Below are 22,500 nucleotides of genomic sequence, written 5' to 3'. Positions count from 1 at the left end.
ACACACACACACAAACACACACACACAAACACAAACACACACACACACAAACACACACACACAAACACAAACACACACACACACACACAAATGAGACGTTCATAGACTTGCTTTAAAAACAACAGCCTGTCACTGTGATATATATTGTAATATTCTATTTATAATAGAAATATAATAAATGATCAGTGAGAGATGACAACATTTCATATCTCTTCATGCAGACAAGCCGACGCCCCTCTGCTCTCTCCCTTTAATCAAGTCTTCCTCTTCTCCTCTCCCTCCCTGCCTGCTCAGCATTCTGCCTTTTTCTCCTCCTCCCCCCCTCCCCCCCCCCCCTTCTGTGCCACCGTAATGTATTTTTAGCCCTCTTGTTCTAATCTTAGCTCCCAGCGCCGGAGGAAGCCAAGGAACACTCTGTGATGCGGGGGTGTGATAAGTGTGTGCTTGCCGCGTGTCGGTGTGCACGTGTCTGTGTGCGTGGTGGTGGGGGGGGGCGTGTGGGTGTAGTGAAGTCTGCATTCACCTCACATCATGTGTGTGTGTGTGTGTGTGAGAGACTGAGCTGTATGTGCACATGTTCAGTGTGAGGATGTGTGTACGATGTGTGTGCGTCTGCAAGAACAAGAATGAACAAAGTGCTTCTTCTCTTATTGATGGTGCAGCAGTATGAGTGTTTGCATGTGTGTGTACGTGTGTCTGTGCATGAGTGTGTGTGTGTCTGTGCATGAGTGTGTGTTTGTACAGTACGTGCAGGTTGTATGTTTTTCTCCTGTCATGTTTCTGCTGCAGAGACTGAAAGGCCAGCGTGAGCACGGGATACAAAGCAGGATGCAACATCCCCTGGTTTCTCCAGTGCACCCCCCCCCCCCCCGTGCACCCAGTCAACTGGTTGCTGTTGCACGTTGCCTTGTTTTGTTGTTTCGGCCGAAGCTCCAGGGTCATGATGGTCAGTGTGCAGCCTGTGAATCAGCAGCGAGACTCTGACCCGTCGCTCAGCTCCTTCCTCGTTTCTTGTATATTTGATGAAGCTCACACCTGCCAACACGTCTCTGCTCTCGTTGTTATGAACACCATCATTCATCCTCTTGAGGCTCAAGTGTTTGTTTACTACAGCGCTGGAGTCTCACACACATATTCACACACACACTCCGGAGCTGCTGGTACCAGAAGGGCTCTGCATACACAACCAGGGCGGACATGTGCAATCCAGACCCGGGCAGCAGGTTGTGCACCGGGGATTGTGCGTCCTCCACACACTGCTGCAGACACACACACTGACATGAGCACACACTCTGCAGTAAACGTGCTGTTCCCTGCAGAAACAAACACCACTGCAGTGCGAGAGGAGGTATGTGAGGAAGAGCAGATACGAAAGTGAGATAGCCGAGGTTCCCCCCTCCCCTTCGTCTCACCTCCTCCTCCTCCTCCTCCTCCTCCTCCCTGACTGGGCTATTTATATCGAGCAGGATCCAATCTTAGCAGCAGCTGCAGGGGACGCAGCCAGTCAGGGAGAGCCCGTGCTTCCCCCCGTGCTCTATTTTTAGCATTATAGGGCAGCTTCAAACAGCAGCACTGAGCTATTCTGGTCCCGGTGTTTTTCTCCCACTGCTGCTGCTGCACCAGATAAAAGTGCAGGGTTCGTGTTTGTGTGCTTGGTTCAGGAAAAGCACTTCAAGTCTCGAGGCTTGAGAAATCGCGACGCGTGCACAGATCTGTGTGAGTGCATCTTAGAGTGGTGTCAGCGAGGTCATGCACGAGAGTCTCCTTAATGCGAGCGTCTCCTCAGGCTGCACGTTATCGACGATCGATCTTTCCAAGGCTGCACATAGAGGAGTGTGTGTGATCTGGTGTTGTGTGAAGAAGACTGTGTCTGTGTGCAGTTGTAAATACACAATGTACAGACAGTCTTTATTCCTGCAGACTGTCCTTTGACCGTTTACTGAGCCGTCGAGATTTCTCCTCTGACAACAGACTCATTTTCTCTTCTCGTCGTCAGGACAGTTTGTTTCTTCTGCCTTTAAAGTTCTGCTTCAGTTGCTAGGACACAAACTTCCAATTACAACAAACTCGTGAACCACCGGCAAACTGTCTAGTGGTCACAAGGGGGCAGTGTCGTCTGTTCCAAATGAATTACTGCACCCGAGGAGCCTGTGTTCTCACCCTTTATGTTTGTTTGTACGCAAAATTACACAATATGTTCATAATAACACACCTCGGTGCAGCTTGATTGAACTTTAGTGGAATTTGGGGCATTTTAGTTTCAATTCTAAATATATGAATTGTGAATTTGAGTGATCCCACAAACTCACGTCGGCCCCGTGTCCGTCTCGCAGGTTGTACGTGAGGTCGTGTTGTATCTCGCTGATGAACTTCTGGGCGTACTCGGGGTAGAGCCTCAGGACCTCGCGCAGGCCCTTCAGGCTGATGTACTGCAGGTCGCAGTACGTCAGCGCCTTGACGTTGGCGTTGGTCTTGATCACCTGCTCCTTGGTGAGGGAGTCCGAGCCAATCAGATCTCCTTTACCTGGAGACACACACAGACACACAAACACGTCGTTTATATCTCAAAAACCATCGTTTCCAGTGAGAGTATTTTCACGAGCTGTATTTAAAGTAAGGAAACAAACTGTCTGAGCTGCAGACGATGAAAGGTTTGAACCTGCAAAGTCATTTCAGCAGCAGCAGGAGGAGGAGAGAGAGTTTAATGTAGAACTCATCTTGAGAAACACACACAAACCTGCACAAAGCAGCCACTGAACAGAGGCACTAATATATAATTTGTCTGAATGTCAGAGTTAATGAGTTGCTTGTTTTTCCTGAATTCCTGTTTTCTCTCTCTCCCTCAGCAGAATCAGTGCAGATGATTATTTTTCAGCACAAATCATGGCCACCGTCCACTAATTGTTCGGAGATAATCACATTTGAGTGGATTAGTTTTAAAGACCCTGACGAGGAGAGTTTTTTATCGAAGTGTTATTTAAGTTTCACTTCAACTCGACACTGTGTAACATCTGAGCAGATTTTTCGTCACCGCTGACGCAGAGCGATGGAAACACAGAAGAGAAACGTACCACAGTGTATCAGACTTAGTTTAAGAGGCTTTTGACAGACGCAGCCCCATGCAGAGCTCGGTAAAAAGAGAGAGAGTCATACAAAGACTGTTCAGGGCTGAGACAGAGCGGAGAGGAAGAGAAAAGGCAGACGGAGGCGGAGGGAGGAGGAGGTGTTGGAGGAGAAAAACACGCCAAAAGGGAACAGAGCAAGATGGAGGGAGGAAGGGCGAGGGCGAGACGAGCAGGGACCTAAGATGGGTGATGGGAGTGTGGAGGATGTGAAGATGGAAAATACAAGGGAGAGGAAGGTGAGGATGAGGAGCTGAGGAGAGAGAGAGAGAGAGAGAGAGAGAGAGAGAGAGAGAGAGAGAGAGAGAGGGTGGGGGGTGGGGGGGAGGCTGCAGATTGGCATCGGCTGATTGAGGAGAAATGGATGGGAGGGGTGAGAAAGAGGAGAGGCAGGGTGAGAGTCTGGGAGAAGAAGCTGTGTGAGGGACCTCTACCCCCCCCCCCCCCACTCTGAACCCAACCACCTCCACATCCTGCTGTCGCTGCACCACACTTCATTTCTTCACCCCCCCCCCCCATATGTTCTTCTTCTTAGTCTGGCTCCTCACATCACTTGAATTTCCACTCCTCCCTTTTCTCCACGCCACGTCAGAGACGACACCGGAGCTGAGAGCGACGCTTCCCTCGGAATCACAGAGAAATGTTTAACTGAGCAGGAGATGAGCACTTGGAAGTGACATTTAGGAGTGTGTATCTGTCGAGTGTGTGTGTGTGTGACTGTGTGTGTGTGTGTGTGTGTGTGTGTGTGTGTGTGTGTGTGTGTGTGTGTGTGTGTGTGTGTGTGTGTGTCAAGACGACGAAGACGAGAACAAAAGCTCCTGAAAGCAGCTTGTTTAATCAATGTCATCTGTCCTTGAACTTTTCAAGTGTAAAATCTGAGCCTCTCAGTTCCTTCAGGACGATGTGACTCTGAACACAGAGTCAAACAATCTTCTAGTCCCAGAAGTTTAAACTTGGTTTCAATCGTGGTCTGAAACTTTTATACAACATTTGTTTCACTGTTTTCACTCGCTCCTGAAAGTTCATTCTAAAAAAAGAAACACAAAAGGTTTCAACAGCCCCAAACTTGCTGCTTTCTAGGTTCTCATTTGTTGAACACTTGGTATTCTTGAACGTACATCAGTGTGACACCAACGACCTAAAATGACAGAAACCATCTTTGGCCCATGTTCTCTCTGCTAACATGGAGGAGACAGATACTGCAGCCAGCCACCAGGGGGCAACCACAATGACGTGGCCTGACTTTCAGGGAGCCGTCATGTCGTCCATCTTTAGTCTGAGTCTCTCTGAGTGGAAACCAGTAAACAAGACAAAATTTTAATATATGAATTTGCAGCACCTTAAAATAAATGACATATTGATGACAGATATTGACAGATATTGACAGTTATTCAACAATAGAAGTAATTCTGCAAAAATCATAGTCACTTTGTAAAATGGATCTCGGTACGATTCTACTTCTGCAAGACTAAGTATTTAACTCGCCAGGTACAAAGTGAAATAAACTACTTTAAGATTTCAAAGTAAAAAAAAAGCAGAATATTCCCTTTGTACAATCTGTTGTCACATTACTGTGATTATCACAAATACAGACATGTTCTCATATCCTGTGGTTAAATCCAACATGGAGGAGCTGCAGGGTAAAGGCCACGAGGGGCGGAGCTTCCTGAGCGCTGCAGGCTCCATCCGCACTTCAGCATTAATAATCAAACTGCTTTAATAATGTACAATATATTTATTATTGATACCAGCACAGCACCGCGTTCCGTCCACACACACACACACACACACACACATTGATACAGGTGCACAAGCACAAAACCATTAATACAATACGTGACCTTTGCAGAAAGTGACTTTTGAGACGGGTTCATCTGTTCTTGTCACACAAAGCAGAGGAATCCTCCCCCCCCACCCTCTATCACGCCGTCTATTATCCATTCCCACCAACACACCTCAGAGGAGCTCGACCCGCTCGTGGAGGATTAGTTGTTGAAAAGGCTCTGAAGCACATCCAGAGGAAATTAGATTTCGTCCTGCGACAGAAAAGCTGTTGTCACAGGTGCAGCGATTTGTCCGACTACTCAATTTCCAATTTGCATTTGAATGACAACGCTCACCACCAAAGGTTAAATGTTTTTTCTTACTGAAATTGATGTCGTGTTTAGACAAATAACAAAAGTGAAGTGACTCAGGAGTGAACTTCTGACGTAACCAGGCTGACGTTGACTCGACCGGCTCTTCAGAACCAGGGGCCGATCATCAGGAGGGTTCGAGTTCAGCCTCGAACATTTACACAGAACTCTGAGTTCAGCAGAGTCAGATCTTTATTAAAAACTCAGCGAACATCTGTCAATGTCAGAACAGTCAGTTTCTACTGAGAGGCCAGTTTATTAGGTACACGGAGAGAAATCCAGCAGCTCCCAGTAGAGTTCAAACCTCTGTCGAGACACATCAGTTCCCTGAGATTCAATCAGGCCGAAGTCTCCTAAATATGTCTGATTAGTTTCATCAAGATCCATGAATTATTTCCTGGGAAATCAGTGAAAATGATCTTTTCTTGACACTTCCGTCCTTTCACTAAGTGTCGTACTTTAGGTTGATCCTGCTGACGACCTAACAAACTGCACTGGGACTGAGTACAGCTCACAACCAACAATCCAATCAGGTTCCACCAAACCACAAACACTCATCATCTCCCTGAATATGATTGTTTCATCAAGATTCATGAATTATTCTCTGGGAAAAATGTGAAAATGTTGAAAAATGTTTTATCAGCACCAAAGTTTAAATGAGTCTTTCCACCAAGTTCTGTGTTAACACACAAACCAACAGAGGTGAAATCAGAAGTTCCACAGCAGAGGTCATTACTCAGAATGTAACAACCGCGTCTTACTCATCTAACGTCGCTTAACTTTCATGTAATCGCCAACAAACCATCCATCAGAACACATCTGTACACATCTGTGAAGCAGCCGTCACATGACGCAGATAAACGATGTTCCACTTGTTGAACTGTTCAGTTTCCTCCTCTGGATCATCCCTGGTGCACGTGTAAGAAAGAATAAAGAGAGTGTGAAGTATTACATGAAGTGTTTGAGCTGTAAAAGGAACAGAAATCACACGTGATGTGAAGGTTGTGATTCTTCTGTGTAAAAGCAGCCGAGTGGATCAAGACTCTCCGGCTCTTTACTCCCACACTGTCTGAAAGTCGGTCTAATATTAGACTTCAACTCCGCTCCGCCTTCACGTCCCCAGAGACGAAGTGAGCACGGACACGATCGCACCGTCTCAACGTACACACACACACACACACACACACACACACACACACACACACACACACACACACACACACACACACACACACACACACACACACACACACACACACACACACACACGAGCCACGAAGTACCATCAACCACACTCAACAACAATCACCAGCCTCTTCACCAGCAGAATGAGAGGAAGACGACATTTCTGTGGTCCAACACGTCTTCGTGGACAGTTGGAGGCTTCATGGTGTAAACGTTGCCACATAGAAGTGAACGACACGCTGGTGCTTCACCACAATGTGGATTAATAAGATGGAAACTGAATAAATCAGCCTCTGGACCAAGTTGTACTGAAACTCCACCAAACTGAAAGAAGAGAGTGATAGAGATCATCCCTCCATCAAGGCCCAACAGGGTTAGCACCTTAAGAGACCTCATTTCAATTCACTAGATCTTTTATATTGATTCAGGATCCATGAATTATTCCCTGAGAAAATACACCACACACACACACACACACCACACACACACACACACACACGCACACACACCACACACACACCACACCATTTATATATGCACGCACACATTTCTGTGTTTGGCTCCATCCAGCTCACTGATATTTTCCTCGCTGAACACAAAATTGGAATTGCACCATCAATGATTTTATTTATATATATGACAATGTTTGTGTGTGTGTGTGTGTGTGTGTGTGTGTGTGTGTGTGTGTGCGTGCGTGTGTGTACTCTTTAAAGCAGCACAGCAGCTCTTTTATCAACGCTCCTTGAGCCCGGCCGTCCTCGTTGTCTGATTGATACACACACACGTGTCCTCCTCCTCTTCCTCCTCTTCCTCCTCTTCATCTCATCAAGCTAATTTCCACTCAAACCTCACTTCAGGTCTGATTGGATGAAATCAAACCCACCACTGTGGAATTATCTGCACAGTGATCACTGAGCTGAGAGATGATCTCTCTCTTTAAAAGGTCCATACTTCATTAGCAGCAGTTATTATCAAACAGACACATTTCTCCCCCCCCCCCTCGTCTGATTCCCTCCTTCTGTAACGATGCAGCTAGAGTCCTGCGGATCAGGATCGTCTCACTGAGGCTGACAGGTGATTCTCTGCTGCAGCTCGAATGTGAACTCTTCTTCCACGTCTGTGTCACAAATTCATCATTTCCTTCAAATAACAAACCGCCCTTGTTGTGTCTTAGTCTCATTAGTTCACCGGAACAAATCAAATCTCACACTTCATATTCAGCTGAAGATTTTTCATTAAACATTTGTTTAATCCAGTTTCTTCAATAATTAGAAAATAGACTCAGGGAATGATTTAGTCTTTTTTTTGGTAATTTGGGCAAAACAAATGGGAAAATAACCTGAATATTGAAGCTATTATATTATAAATAGATGAATAAATAGAATAATAAATAGAAAATGCTAATTCTCCCTGTTTTTACACGGACCAACATGGTTATTCAGTTGACTCCTCTGTGGACCTGCTGCTCCTCGGACTCACCCAGGATGGCCAGCACCGTGTTGTCCTTCAGGACCTCCATGGAGCCCGAGCAGACGAAGTAGATGGCCTGCAGGGCGTCTCCCTGTCGGATGAGGAACTCGCCCGGAGCGCAGAAGGACGTCTTGATGATGAGGGACAGCGAGCGCAGGCAGCCTCGGCTGGCCGACTCGAACAGCGGCAGCTGCAGCAGCTCCTTGTTCAGGTGCATGGCGATGTCGGCCCGCAGCTCGTCGGGGAAGTCCTTCAGCAGCTGAGGAGCGACAAAGAGTTTTCACTGGGAACTAGTTTCTACTTAACTAGAACAATCAAAACCAGAAAGGTCTCTGGACTCTCTTCTTCTACTTTGTCTCTTTCTGCTGAATCAACAAGAAGCACGACCAACGATTCACCTCCACTTTGTTGGTGTTGGAGCAGAACTCTCAGAATCTGATCATATGAAACTGAAGCTCCATGAGGGGTAAAGATGTTTTCACATTTTGAAACAACCCTTTAACATGAATGCTTCTCTTCCCTCACCTCATTGACGTCTATCCCGTTGTTGACCGACCACGTGGTCTGGAAACACTCCAGCATGCGCTGCTCAAGGGCTTTGGGCAGTCGATGGACCCTGATGAAGTCCTTCAGGTCCTTGGTGCGCGTGTGGTAGAGCGAGCGGCGAGAGTACATCCTCTGGATGATGGCCGTCACGTTACCAAACACCACAGCATGCATCAGTGCTGGAAGACAGAAGGAAGGTTTATTCACTCTGTTAATATGAATCATAGTTAATGACAGAGTGATCTGATTGGTTTCTATCGAGAGTGAAAATCCCACAATGCACCTGCACAGCAGGAAGCTTCACATGACGTCTTCATAAGACCCAAGAAGTTAAAAGGCAAAGGGCTTAAAACGACTTAGCTGCTCTGAAACCAGTGGAAAGCAGCGGCTGAGGTGGATTAAAGCTCCACAACAGATCAGTTACTCACTGTGGTAAATAACAAGAATCCTGTGTTAAATAAAACCTTTATTTCAAGTGGAAAAAACACTTAAAATCAACAAGACCGTTATTTAAAAGTCAAAAACAGCTCCAGTGTGAGAACTGTGTAGTATTAATACTTTCTAAATACTTCACCAGTCACTTGCTTGGTGTGAGTGTAAACACAGAGAAGCAGCATCGACCCAGCGAGAAGCAGAAGTGTTTGTTTTATGATTTTCTGCCCTGAGTGGATTTCACAGCAGATTCAGTCACTGACTCTGATTCATGCCGGAACAGAGAAGCTGCTGAAACAGCGTCCAGACCTCAGGACACGTCCACAGTCCGCTGACACACAGACTAATGACTTTGTCCTGCAGGCACAGTGACCCGCCGCACATTCTGAGAAATACAACACTAAAAACCTCTGGTGTGAAAATGTCTGAATGTCTTTCAGGTGCAGCTGAAGGGCAGAACAGCAGGAAACAGACCTGAGCTCAGAGAAAGAACTGAAGCTGCTCTCTTTCCTCTCTGACTCGCTCACTTCAATTCAATACAAATAAAGTATTCACAGCTCGTGTACGTGAGACTGAACCAGTAACAGAAACACAACTTACAGAGTATTAGTACACATTTCAGATAAATCCTAAACCTGGATCCTGTGTTTTAAAATGTGGGCGTCGATCATCTAGAATAACATAATGTTATGGGGAAACTGCGACAGTCCATGAAATGTGTAATTAAAGTTCTTTATAACCAAAAAAGGTCCAATAGGTTATTTATATACATTTTGAATTATGGTACACAACATTTCACACGTCTCCCTCAACGAGGAGTCGAATTCGAACTCTCCTGAGATTTAGTTTTTTGCCTGAAGACGGAGGTGGAAACATGACAACATGAGGAGTTTGGATTTTACTGAGAGAAACTATGTGGCTGAATCTTTTTCTGATGTGGACAATGTTGATGAAGCCTGATGTTTGTTGTCATTGTCTTTGTGTGCGTGTGCGTGTGTGTGTGTGTGTGTGTGCGTGTGCGTGTGTGTGTGCGTGTGTGTGTATTAACAGTCCACTTAATGTTCACCCGAGCTGATCTTAAATCTCAACATTTTTCTCAGCAAACAACTTTCACAGTTCCTCCACTTTACGTTTCTTCATTTATCACTTTGCTTCAGAAGAAACCGATACGAACGAGGAAGCAACAACTTTACAGGAAACAGGAAAGAATTTACACTGGTGTTGTTTTCAGAAACACTGAGCACAGGGACACAGCTTTAAAAACCTTTTACTGTGCAATTAATAACTAAGAAGGAGAGAACAGCCACATTTTATATCACGGCTCGGAAACCTGGTTCCTGGGAGAAAATATCACATAAAAGAATTAATAACAATAATGGAAAGGACTAAGATTTCCCTGTTGTGCCTCCTGCAAACATGACTCCTCATTAACACATCGTTTACTTCACTGCAGGAGTTAATATCATAAGAACTATATATAATACAAATAATAAGGAGAATCTGAGAAATGGTTCTGTTGTTTTGAAAATCAGCCCCCAGCCGACATGTTTGTATCATCATGCAAACAAGAAATATATTATTTTATGAGCCAGAAACTAAGCACTTGCTTTTTGATTTGAGTCCAAAGTTTTACATAACCTGATAAAAACTAAACCGATGAAAGCCCAACATGTTCGTGAGCCTCTGAGACTAATGAGATCGTGAATGTGTGTGTTTGCATCTATTGTTTGTCCCAAATATGAAAAGGATGGATTTTAAAGAAGGCGACAGAAGGAAAAGAGCTCAGCTGTGTTGATGCACCAGATGAAGAGAGGACACTTCAGGCAGAGAGCAGACGACTCAGGTTGATACAAAGTGGATGAATATAAACAAAGAGGCAGATTTGTGTCACCTCCTATGAGCATCGTGCAGATGGAGAAGATCTTCTCCGAGTCCGTGTTGGCCGAGACGTTTCCGAACCCCACGCTGGTCAAACTGCTCAGAGCGAAGTACAGTGACGTCACGTAGCTGCTTCGCATCGACGGGCCGCCGCCCAGCAGCGGGAGATCCGCAGCGCCGGCGGCCGTCCCCGACACGGCCTCGCCCCCCGACACGTTTCCGTAATACTGGCTCGAGTTCCAGGAGGCCGGGCCCCCGACCTCCGACCCCAACACGCTCCAGTGGCTGCTGCTGCCGCTGCTGTTGCTGCTGTTGGCCGGGAGGCTGCCGACTGAAGAGGGGACCAGCGCCGTCAGCGGGGACAGGAAGTAAGGGGTACCCAGACGCTTGGCCAGCTCGTGGAGCCAACCTGAGGGAGAGAGAGATAAAAAGTGGAAGACATTAATACAGAAAATCCTTTTTTTATTTCCCCTGCACTGAGGCATGTTATCACCTGGGCACAGAACTTCTCCTGGAGACCATTTACAGCTGAATATGTTCTGCTCCGTTCACCTCCTGGTGAAATATCCAGAGTTTTACTCCTCTTCATTTCTTCAGCAGCTATAGATTTTATTATATCCGAAGAATAAAAGTTTTGGAGGTACTAAGATCCGAGTTTTGAGACTTTACTCATTCTGCTGATCCATATTGTCAGTTTAACAAACCAGATAATAATTTCCCTGGATCATTCTCATCTTAAACAAAGATTCCTGATGTTCCCTCAGCCTGAGAAACCTCGACTCTAAAAGTGTAAACGAGTCCTTGAATCCAGATTAAGAGATAAAATAAAAGTCCACATTTTCTTTAACAAACGTCCGATGACTTGATCTCACTGAGCTGCACCGAAGAGACGGAGGATTCAAGTTAATCGTACAAGTACCAAGACAGCAGCTCAGCTCTAGAGGAAGGGAGGAAGGAAAACAAGGAGGGAGGACATAAGGAGGCAGGGTGGAGAGGAGGAAGTGAGGGATGAAGGATGAAATGAGAAACAGTGTTTGTGAGTAGACGAGTGGAGAAGTGAAGCCCAGAAGAGCCACCGGAGGCAGAGTCAGGAAAAGAAAGACGGCAAGACTGGGGAGTATGAATAATACAATATGGATGCATCCGCTCATTGATCTCTGGCATCAAACACTCCAGCTCTGACCTTGGGTGTGTGTGTGTGTGTCTGTGTGTCTGTCTGTGTTGTGTCTGTGTGTTCTCAGTGCAGACCAGCCTGGCAGCATAAATAAGCAGAAGTGACAGAGTAGCTGCGAGCAGAGTCCCACTCCAGCAGCTAAACCAACAACATTAGAGGATTTAACACCTGAGTAGTTTCCTAATTACTTTGTCATTAGCACAACTTAACCTCCGTCACCCACAGGAAATGTGGAGCCGACTTCACAACACACAACATGAAATACATGCGGGGACGTGGAGGGAGTCACTGAGGGGGGGGGACACTTTCAACTTGGACATCTTGAGTTTTTTCCCCAGAATATTTTATAATAAATCTAATTTTTTACCTACAATGACAATACATTTTCTAAAGAAGCTATTCTCTGGAATTCACCTGCACACACAAAAAGAGATTTGAATGTATGTTGAGGTTCTGTGCAGCTCATCCTGCGTCTTTTTAAATGTTAGTGTTTTTATTCTTTCTTTTATTCTTATGTTTAAATCTTACTTGTGTGTATTTTATTTAGAAGAGCTTCATAAATAAAGATATATAACTAAAGACATATTATTATTTTCTCTGTCCGAGGTGCTGATGTCTCAGTGGAGCAGAGCTGAATTCGTAGGAGCTCTCCATGGTCCTGATCATCAGTTGGACCTCACACCAGGATTTACCAACAAAACCAGTTTGTGTTGGAGTTTAATTCACATTTTCCCATAACACAAATCCACTACAGATTAAACATGAACATAGTTTACTTCATCTTACATAAAATAACTTCAGCTTCTGTGAGTGTTTTAGAGTCGACCCATTTTTTGAATCTTTCTCCTGAAGTTTCAGTTTTACTTTAAACCGTTCAGATGCTTTTCTGCTCTGAGGGGTGTGAGATATTTTTGTGTACTGTTTGCCCTTGTGTTAGTTTTCAAAAATCTGGATATTAAAAATTGAAGATGTGGACTGTATATTTGTTTTGGCTCTGCAGCCGGCTCCTGTAACACCTTCTAAAGGCTGAAGGCCTCTAAGGGTCAAAGGCTTCATGTGGAAACCTGCAGTCTGTACAACAACATACATGTTATATCCACGTCTCTGTCCTCTTCTTCTGTCCTCTTCTGTCCACTGTGGCTCGTATAACAACCACAGCTCCATCAGGGGCAGTAACGAGGACCAAGTTTCCACTGAATCTCTCCCGAGTACGAGCCAAGTGACGGACGGAGCAGCTAAACGTATGGAGATGCCGATATCAGAGCTGTGTTGTTAATCACAGCTGTTAAGGTCAGTTAAGGTCAGACTGTCTCGTCGTCCCCTGGATTCCTCTCATCTCTCTAAATGTTAAATTGAGGGACATGAATTGACTCCTGTCGTTATGTGGTTTGCTGAAAGGACAACGATGGGCAGCTCTGGACGGATCGATGAGGGAGACGGAGGGAGGATGACTCAGTGAGTGAGAGTAAACAAAGAGGAACACATGGAAGTAACAGTGAATCTCAACATGTGAGCAGGATGAAAGCTCTCCTCCCAGAGGAAATGGACCACGATGCTTCTTCTGCAATAAATAACCTGGGTACAGGATTTTAAAATACGACAACAACAACACTTCAGTCTGTTCCCTTATGAAATCACCAGTGAAACAACGACACGTCGCTTCTATAAAGTTTTGGATTGTCTAAAAGTATAAGAAACGAAAAGCACTTAAAAGGATATTAAAAGGAAAGGTACACAGCCTGAGTACAGTTGTGTAGTACACAAGTACAGTTACTTCAGCAGCTGTAGTAAAAGTACTGCTAACACTGTGTCTGGTTGAAGAAAGGTTCTTACTGACCGATATCCCAGGAGCCCGGACTCTCGATCTCCTTGCGGCCGATGAAGTACCAGACGCAGGCCATCCAGTGAGCGAGCAGGGCGAACATGGACATGAGCAGCGTCAGGACCACGGCGCTGTACTGGGAGTACGCTCCAGCTTCTGCAGCAGCCGCAGCAGCCGCAGCAGCCGCACCGTCTTCAGCAGGTGGACCCCGAAGTACTGCACGGACAGGATGTAGGACACAACACATCTGGTCACACACACACACACACACACACGCAGCATTGAACACGTCATCTTTGAAACGTGGCTCCGAACTAGAATTTAAAAACCAGTGATTCTTTTGCAGAGGATCCTGAGAAATGCAAAGACCTGCAGCAGCATGTGCACTAACATCAGATTAGCTGAGCGTCATTTGTTTGTCTGAGGAGCAACAGTTGATGTAATGAATCCACACGAGAGTCAGCGATATTAAACATTTGTTTCTCTTCCTGGGAGTTGGGCTCACTGGCCTGTTGGTGTGGAGCAGAGTGTGTTTCTCTCTTCTCGGAAGAAACGAGGATATGAGGTGAATTCAGTAGCTTGATTGGTCACAAACTCTTCAATCTGTCACACGTTGTTTGTCTGTGATAATGCAAACAGATGTGCACACACACACACACACACACACACAGAGGAGACTCACCACGCTGACGTTGAAAGCATACAGCAGGTCAAAGGGCAGGGCGGCAATGAGATCGACAAAGAGCCAGGTGGTGACGTAGTGAACGCAGATGGAGCGGGCGTCATACACTACCTGACCCGACGTGCTCACAAAAGTGGTTCGAAAGTTCAGCACAATGTCTGCAGAGGACGACAACAACAGCAGGGGGCGACAGCAGGAGTTAGCACCACGACAGGAAGTGATTAGTGTCACATGATCATCACACGGCGACGAAGAACACGGACACAATGGATTCTGAACCAGTCACTTTACACCGGGACAGTTACAGTCTCAGAATATGCACATGGACACTCAGGCTTGATTTGAGACGTCAACAAATGAAATAAGTAAATGTCTCACATGTTTAATGGTCCCAACACATCTCTGAGCTGCTTTACTCCCTTTTCTCCTGCTTTTCGAACTTGTCTGTTGGTTTGTTTGTTTGTCAGCAGGATTATGTAAAAACTACATTTTCCAGGTCTTACTAAAAGTCTTAAGGTTGTAATTAATTCATTAAAAGCAGCGTATCAACAGAAATGAATGAAGAATCGGACCTGACACCAGGTTTAAATCCACTATCGAAGGTATTGATGAACCCACCGGCCTGTTTACTTCTCACAAATGAAATATCGACTGACGGGAGTCGGCCTTTTGACTGCGTGTGGCTCATATAATTTCATTGCAGAGGTTTATTGATGGCGAGCTCGTGTTCACTGTTTTCCATTAAGGGAAATTGTCCAGTGACGAGCGCTCATCCTAGTTTCCTACAGACGGGAACAAAGAGACCTGTTGAGCTCAAATGACTCAAATCTGTTCACCGTCATTAAAAACTTCAGCCGGACTTTCCTTACGAGCGATGAGCCGCTCAGATAAAGGCTCTTTATTGAGTTTCCGTCAGGGAAGGTGGACGAGGAGCAAACGGACGAACGTCTCAGTCACTAAGTCGTGTTAATTACTGACGTTGGAAAAAGGGAAACTCATCAAACAGAAGGTAACAGCAGCTTGAACGTGGGTTTAACCACGAGAGGATTTTAAAACCTCGTGTTTTCACCGTTTGCTTGTTTGATCGTAGGAAAGATTAAAAAAAACTACATGATGGAAAAACACGAACTTGGAGAAGGGTCGGAAAGAACTGATTAAATGTTTGGTGCGAATCCAAATCACTTTGTTTAACATTGTGATTTCGTTGAGAGATTAGTTAAAGATCTGGATACAATATTCAGACATGTTTAGGAGACATTTATGAGTTTGTGCAATTTGGTGAAGAGTCTAAAATCAGGATCTAGTGATTTTAAAGCTGCTTTCAGACCTGAACTGGACTGAACGATCTCCTGACTTTCTCCTGAGTGAGAACTAATGTCTGAGTGAGAGACTCTGGACTTTCTCCAGAGTTCTCCTGCCAGGCCACTTGGAGAAACTCTGGAGAAGACGAGTGCTGGTGAAGTTTCTAAAACGGGACAGATGCACAAATGAAAAACACAAAAAGAAAACAAATATCAGGATGAAAAAGTGGAGCCACACACGTAAAAGACACCAACGACGATGTGAAGAGAGTTCTTGGTGATAAAGGCCGGTGTCGGTGTGCCCTCGACAGAAACCCCCCCTCACCTGAGCGCTCCAGATGTTCTGTACACATCTGTTGTTCATGTGTGAACCTCATGATGGGACCTTTGGGTTCAGCTGTAGAAGGATGTTGGTGCGTGTGGACACAGTAAACTCTCACCTAAAATAAACAGGATCTCCACGAGGATGTCGCTGACGCTGGGCGGGGTTCGGGGGAAGCTGCTGCTGCCGCTGCTGCCGCCGTCGTCCCGCCCCCCCACCACCGTGAAGCACACGTTGTAGGGCACGGTGACGGCCACGTAGAAGGTCGCCAGCAGAATCAACCAATCCCAGCCGGCCTTGAAGGTCCCGTAGTGGAGGAGGATGAAGCGGGACTTCTGAATGGCTGCTACTTTGTACTCTGGGATCGGAGGTTTGTCCCCGAACATGTTCTACGACAGGGAGGAAATTACAGGGTGAATAAAATCGACATAATAAAAAACTATTCACTGGCTATTCATTTTTTTCATTTAATTTAATGAAGCAGCCATGGAAACTGGGTCTCACACATTTTAACTTCTTTATATTGCACAGTTTTAATGAAATGGCAGCAGAAGCAGATAGAGAACGATTTGGGGAAATGTTTTTAAGACATAGATTTAATGAGTCAATCTGGGAAAATGGATAATTAGGTTCCTGTTTGCACGTAGCTCAGAGTTAATGCAGTCGAATACATCGGTTGTGCAATAAATCCTTTAATGAGCATAATAATGTTTCTTGTTGTTACATTTCACTATTTTCACACTGTTTATATCAGTGAGCGTCGACACTATAACTCAAACACTGTAATTTAACATCATCACAAAAATGATCCGACACTTCAGAACGGCCGTGACCTTGAATCAACGCTGAACATTACGACCTTGATGATTTATTCCAGGATTTTATCTGAGTGAAACAAATAAACAGCAGAAAACTCATCATCTGTCAGTTTTCACCTGTTTTCACTGAAAGACATGTTTTTAAAGAAGGGGACAGAAGATATTTAATGTCCTCATCAGTCGTAACTTATCCTGTAAAAAAAGCTTCTGTTAAAACGGAACGTGAAGAGAAACACAACGAGCCGCTCATTAAAGAAGAGGAACATGCAGAGACTCACGTTGTTGATCTTCAGTTTGCTCTTGTCTTGTTTCTGCAGGTGTCCTGACAGGTGGTAGAGCACGGCTCGGCTGCGGCGCCGGTTGCTGTTGAAGCCTTGAGGGCGAGTCACCTGGTGCACCTCCAGCCCCGTCTCCTCGTCTGTGGGGGGGGGGGGAAGGAAACTGAGCTGAGACACGATTCAAACTACAACATCACAGGGGTTAGAAACCAGAGTCGGTCTCCTCATCAAACAGCAGCTTCTCTCGACCTGGAGACTCTGACAGGTGAGCGCTGACGGTCGAGAAAACACGACATGTAACTTGTTCCACATCATTAAAACCAAGTCTGACCATCATGTGTCTCAGTGAGAAACACACGTGATGACATGTCAGCTCTTTGTTAACACGTCGGACTGTTTCTCCGTGTGATATCCTCACGTGCACACGTTGATCTTGTTGATATTGATCTGATCTTTTGTGTTTCCTAAGGATCTACGCTGCCACAACTGCTGCGACATCTCACTCCTGTCCTTAATGAAGATTAATTATCTTAATTAATTAAGTTAAGTCATCAACTGCAGGTGAGACACAAACTGAAATCTCTGCAGGCTCAGAAAGAGAGAAGGTAGATTCCAGAAGTCGTGGAACCAGACAGAAAATCTTCTTCCTTCTTCTCGTCATTTCCACTTTACATTTCCCATCAGACTGTTTCTGTCTCTGTCAGTCACATGATGTAAAACATGACTTCAACATTTAACCTGTCAAACACCAGAGGAGAGCAGAGTGCTCAACCAGGATGTAACCTTGTTGTTGTTGTTGTTGTTTCTGGTGCACGTTCACTGCACAAATCAACAGTGAGCATGTGCGAAGTAACTCAAGTTAAAGAGTTTAAAAACTGCACTTTAAAAATCTCTGTTTTAAAAAACCAGCGCGTGTGAGTTGCAGTGAATCTCAGTCTGATTCTAAAAGGCTTGTTTATCTTGACAGTTCCTTTGTTTGAGCAGAATTAAACAGTCGGATCTTCACCGAGCTGGATCCTGAACGAGTCGTCAGCCTCTTCACTCCGAGTCAACCTCACCAACCTGTTCTGCATTTCAAACTAAACCTCACATCCCGACGAGCGAAGTGCCAGAAGTGAGACGTGGAGCCGGTCGACAGCTGGATGAGTTGGTTTGTGTCGAACCCGTCTTTCCTTTCCCTCATTTTCTACCTGTCACTTTTTCCCTCTTTTCATTTTCCCCTCACGGTTCCTTCGCTGAGATGTGAACATGAACAGTTATCGTCAAGTCACAGCGACGATTTGGAAAATAGAAGCGGCTGAAACCCTCTCTTTGTCCGTCGCCCTCTCGTCTTGACTGATTGTTCGTCTCCGCCGTGCACAGAACTCAACGTAACGTAAAATGTATAACTCGTTCGGTTTGTGAAACGCAGCGAATGAAAGGCGGCTTCAATCATTTCCACAGTGAAGCGATAAGACAGTCGAGCCCAATGAGAGACCTGAGGGGCAAGTGGGGGGGGGGAATTGGATAAGTGATTTCCAGCAGGTGCTACCTCCCACAGACAGCAAATCTAAAAAAGACTAAAGATTTAAACACCCTGCTTGATCTAAAGAGGCTTGATTACTCCGCTTCGCCCCCTGGAGGGAGATGTGTTGTGTTCGGATCGTGAGGTTTAACAACAGGAAGTGAAACACAAACCTTCTGTAACACGTGGGAATCGGATCCTTCAGCTTCGCATGAGGCAGTTATTTAAAAATCGGTTCTCACCGGAGTGTGAAAACAACTCCAGGCAAAACATTGTTGATGGAGAATCAAATCAATAATTTGTGCAGAAAGAAGAGAAATACAGCAACAGATTCATGAGGTAAATATGTTTCTGTTGGTCAGATTTTTATTAAAATGATATCAGGCAACAGGCAAAAAAACAACGAGTGTGAATTTGTCTCAGTAGTTTTCAGAATCGACTGTGACGCCCGGAGCCGATTCGCTCTGAGCTCATGAATCCAAAAGGTTGTTTGCTTTAACGTCACGAACTTTGTCACTTGAACACAAACGTCTTGTTTTGTGAAACTGAAGCTGTCGCTCTTTGGATTAAACTGAGATTGAACTGATGTTTTCATTTATCGTAGCGATGAGAACGTTTCACAAGATGTATTTTTACGTCCTGAAGTCTGAGAGCCAACATCTGCATATTTGCATATTTCCAGCATCAATGAATTCCTCAATGCCTCTAATTAACTCACAGAGACATCTTCCCTCAAGTATCTGCACATTTCACAGCGGATGATGAAACGTGTGTTTATCTCTGACAGACTCTTTATGTGTCGCCACGTGCACTTTATTAGAGGCACTCATTCATATCAATGTAATTTTCAAACAGGCATTTATTTAATCAGGCTGAGATTTACACTGGGGAGAAGACGCGAGATGAAAGATGGAAAAGATAAGAGCTATTAAAATTATTAATAGACGCCTAATCGTCGTTTGCCCGAAACAAAGAAAGCTGTTGTGACTCTTCACAGCTGAAGACAAAACCTTATACGTGGAATTATTCACTGATGAAAATCATGTTCCAGCGCTCCAGCGAAGATGAGTCATGAGACAGAAGATGATTTTATTTGAATCTGTGAATGTGAAACTACAGCAGCTGCCATTATACATAATAAACTGTGGTCGGCAGGTATTAGAGGAAATTGTGCCTTTGTTCAGTTTAGAGTATTTCATCTTTTTCCTTTTAACATTTTAGTTATTAGTTAATATATCAACAGCCTGAGTCTCACCAGCTTCTGTAACTGAGCATCTGGAATTCAGCTCTCGACTTCTTCAGAAACGAGCTGTGACAAAGACGTGTTAATGGCGTTTGTTTGATTTTATGTTCTAACAATATTAATCATAGGTGATGATAAAAAGTGGCCCTCAAATAAATATGGTACGTTATTTATAATACATCCATTGATATGATTTAGGGTTTAAGTTTCTGGAAGTTCCCCTGAGGCTCCGTGGTGACTTGGTGATTTGGCATTTGGACAAACCTCAGAAAGCGAGTTCAGGACTTTCAGGTGAGTAAAGTTTATAAGTTCAATAAGCCTGAAGACGTTTGGATCATCTTCCCACCAGCAGAACTGTGAGCAGGACGACGTGGTGTCTTTGAACTCACCGGTGTCGGGGCCGTGTGCTGGGTCATGGTCCTTCTTCTTGTCGGAGATGTCTTTGTGGGACACGAGGTACAGAACCACTTCACCCTTTTCATTCTTGATGGGCACGATGTCCAGGAGACACCAGAACTGTGAACCTGCGGAGACACACACAGACAAACATGGTCTCTGTCCTTCTGGCTTCACTGTTCTCTGCATGTTATTGCTACAGTGACACTAGTGAATGAATCCACTGTAAATACCCACAATCCTCTGCTTTGACAACGTGGTGACAACTGGTTTCATTTCTCACCAACGACCAGTGATGGAAACATCATCAATTAGATGAGATGTGTTACGTCCTAATGGATTTTAACAGACTAACACAATGTGCCACTGATTAACTCATAATTAGAAACTGTTGATTGTCCTTCAGTGACAGAGGAAAGTGAACGAGCCGCCTGCAGCTGATACCTCGACTCTGACGATGGGACAAGTTCCATGAGAATCCATCTCATTAGGACATTTCACTCAAAACCAGAAATGTGAACGTCACCGTGGTGACAGAGGAGAACGGTGTTCGATGGATGAGGATTCAATATCTGAGTCTGTACACGTTTCATAGAAGTTCATCCAAACATCCAATAATACAAACATCCAATAATACAACATCCAGCAAAGGTTTTTCATTGTGGATCAGAGATGTGGACAAACAGTGGACGTTCTTCTCGACTGTTTTCTGTGTCACTGCAGCCTCTCATGTTTGTTTCTGGCCGACAGGAGCAGAACCTGACGTAGAACCTGACGTAGAACCTGACGTGGAACCTGACGTGGAACCTGACGTGGAACCTGACGTAGAACCTGACGTGGAACCTGACGTGGAACCTGACGTGGAACCTGACGTGGAACCTGACGTGGAACCTGACGTTGTCTCCATCTTTATTACTGCCAGGAAAAATCCCAAACTAACTATTCCTCTCTCAGTATTTTCAGTATCGTCTGTGACTCGTCTGTGACTCTGTCCAAAGATCATTTATTTCTATTCCTAAACAAGACGTTTGCAAAGTCGGTGATTCTCTGGAGCAGATGTGTCCAGATGTTTTTAACATCACTCAAACGTCTGTCTGGGAGTGTTTCCAGCTGTGTCTTTATTTGACTGGTGTCAGTGAGGACAGTGTGTGTGGGACTGACTCACGTGTCCATGTTCACTGTGATGAGGGGACAAGTCTCTCAGTGAAACACATGAATAAACGTGTTCAACTTTGTGAGCAGAACTGATCCCGTCTTATTTTGGTCTTTTCTCTGCTGCCGGTACAAAGAAAAACATGGGACTCATAAATATGATGATGAATCAGAACCAGTGACCCCTGCTGGCTGCTACATAAACACGTGAAATCCCACTGAAACAAGCTGCTCTGGTTTCATGTTACTCAGCTTTAATCTCCGACCCGTGACACCATGAGCTGCGGTTCGTACACGGCCGACAGTTTCCTGGGACTGGAGCCCGGCGGCGGATCATGTACGTTCACGATGCGTTTCAAGAAGCGGGCGGAGGATTAGCTCAATAAAAACACCCCGGCTCATATTGAGGCTGGATTTGTCCCTTTGACTGGAACCCGGTGGTAAACAGAGACAGTTAAAAGTACCGTCGTCTGTTCTGCCTCCACATGAATAACTGAGGGAAACCTGTTGATTATTATTCATTCATTGGAGCATATTGTTATTCATGTAATATGGATATTTAATTTCACCAGTAACCGAACAGACTCTGAACAGGAACACACACGTTTTCACTTTCCCTGATTCACCTCTGAGTCGTTTCTGAATGTGAGAAGAACAACAAGAAGCTTATTCCTTAACAAGACTAAATTTAAATTAAGACAATATGTTTAATTTAATACTCTTGATACACGCTCTCCTTAATATCCCATATAAAACTTAATAAACTTTATAAACCAACACAGTTTATCATAATATTAGCTTAAAAAGTACTTGTAACAATCAGTTCAATTGCATTTGACTGACTTTAATAACCAAACCACTCTCAGGACTTGATTCAGTACTTTTCAGAGTGTGTGTTTGTCCTGTGTATTAATCGGCCTCGTTATGAAAAGAGCAGCTGAAGCCAGATGTCTTGTGTTGTACAGTAAATCCTGTTGATATGAATATGAGGGTCTGCTCTAAATGCAATTTTAAAAACTGAGCCCGAGGCGTCAGTGAGA

At 44.8% G+C, this 22,500-nt stretch overlaps 1 protein-coding gene across 1 annotated transcript in view; it reads right to left on the bottom strand.

Moving 5' to 3' along the window:
- Positions 1 to 22,500, bottom strand: part of kcnh3 (potassium voltage-gated channel, subfamily H (eag-related), member 3) — an 87,805-nt gene that overhangs the window by 6,551 nt on the left and 58,754 nt on the right. The window contains 10 exon segments of the mRNA XM_034574977.1: positions 2,310 to 2,524; positions 7,922 to 8,171; positions 8,438 to 8,637; positions 10,782 to 11,177; positions 13,780 to 13,911; positions 13,914 to 13,980; positions 14,447 to 14,604; positions 16,188 to 16,458; positions 17,166 to 17,305; positions 20,302 to 20,436. Of these exon segments, the coding sequence (XP_034430868.1) occupies positions 2,310 to 2,524; positions 7,922 to 8,171; positions 8,438 to 8,637; positions 10,782 to 11,177; positions 13,780 to 13,911; positions 13,914 to 13,980; positions 14,447 to 14,604; positions 16,188 to 16,458; positions 17,166 to 17,305; positions 20,302 to 20,436 (1,964 nt within the window).

Source organism: Hippoglossus hippoglossus, chromosome 21 (genome assembly GCF_009819705.1).
Source record: "Hippoglossus hippoglossus isolate fHipHip1 chromosome 21, fHipHip1.pri, whole genome shotgun sequence".
Lineage (NCBI taxonomy): Eukaryota > Metazoa > Chordata > Actinopteri > Pleuronectiformes > Pleuronectidae > Hippoglossus > Hippoglossus hippoglossus.
The sequence above is the reverse complement of the archived record's forward strand: the minus strand, read 5'-3'. Positions and strand labels throughout refer to the sequence as shown.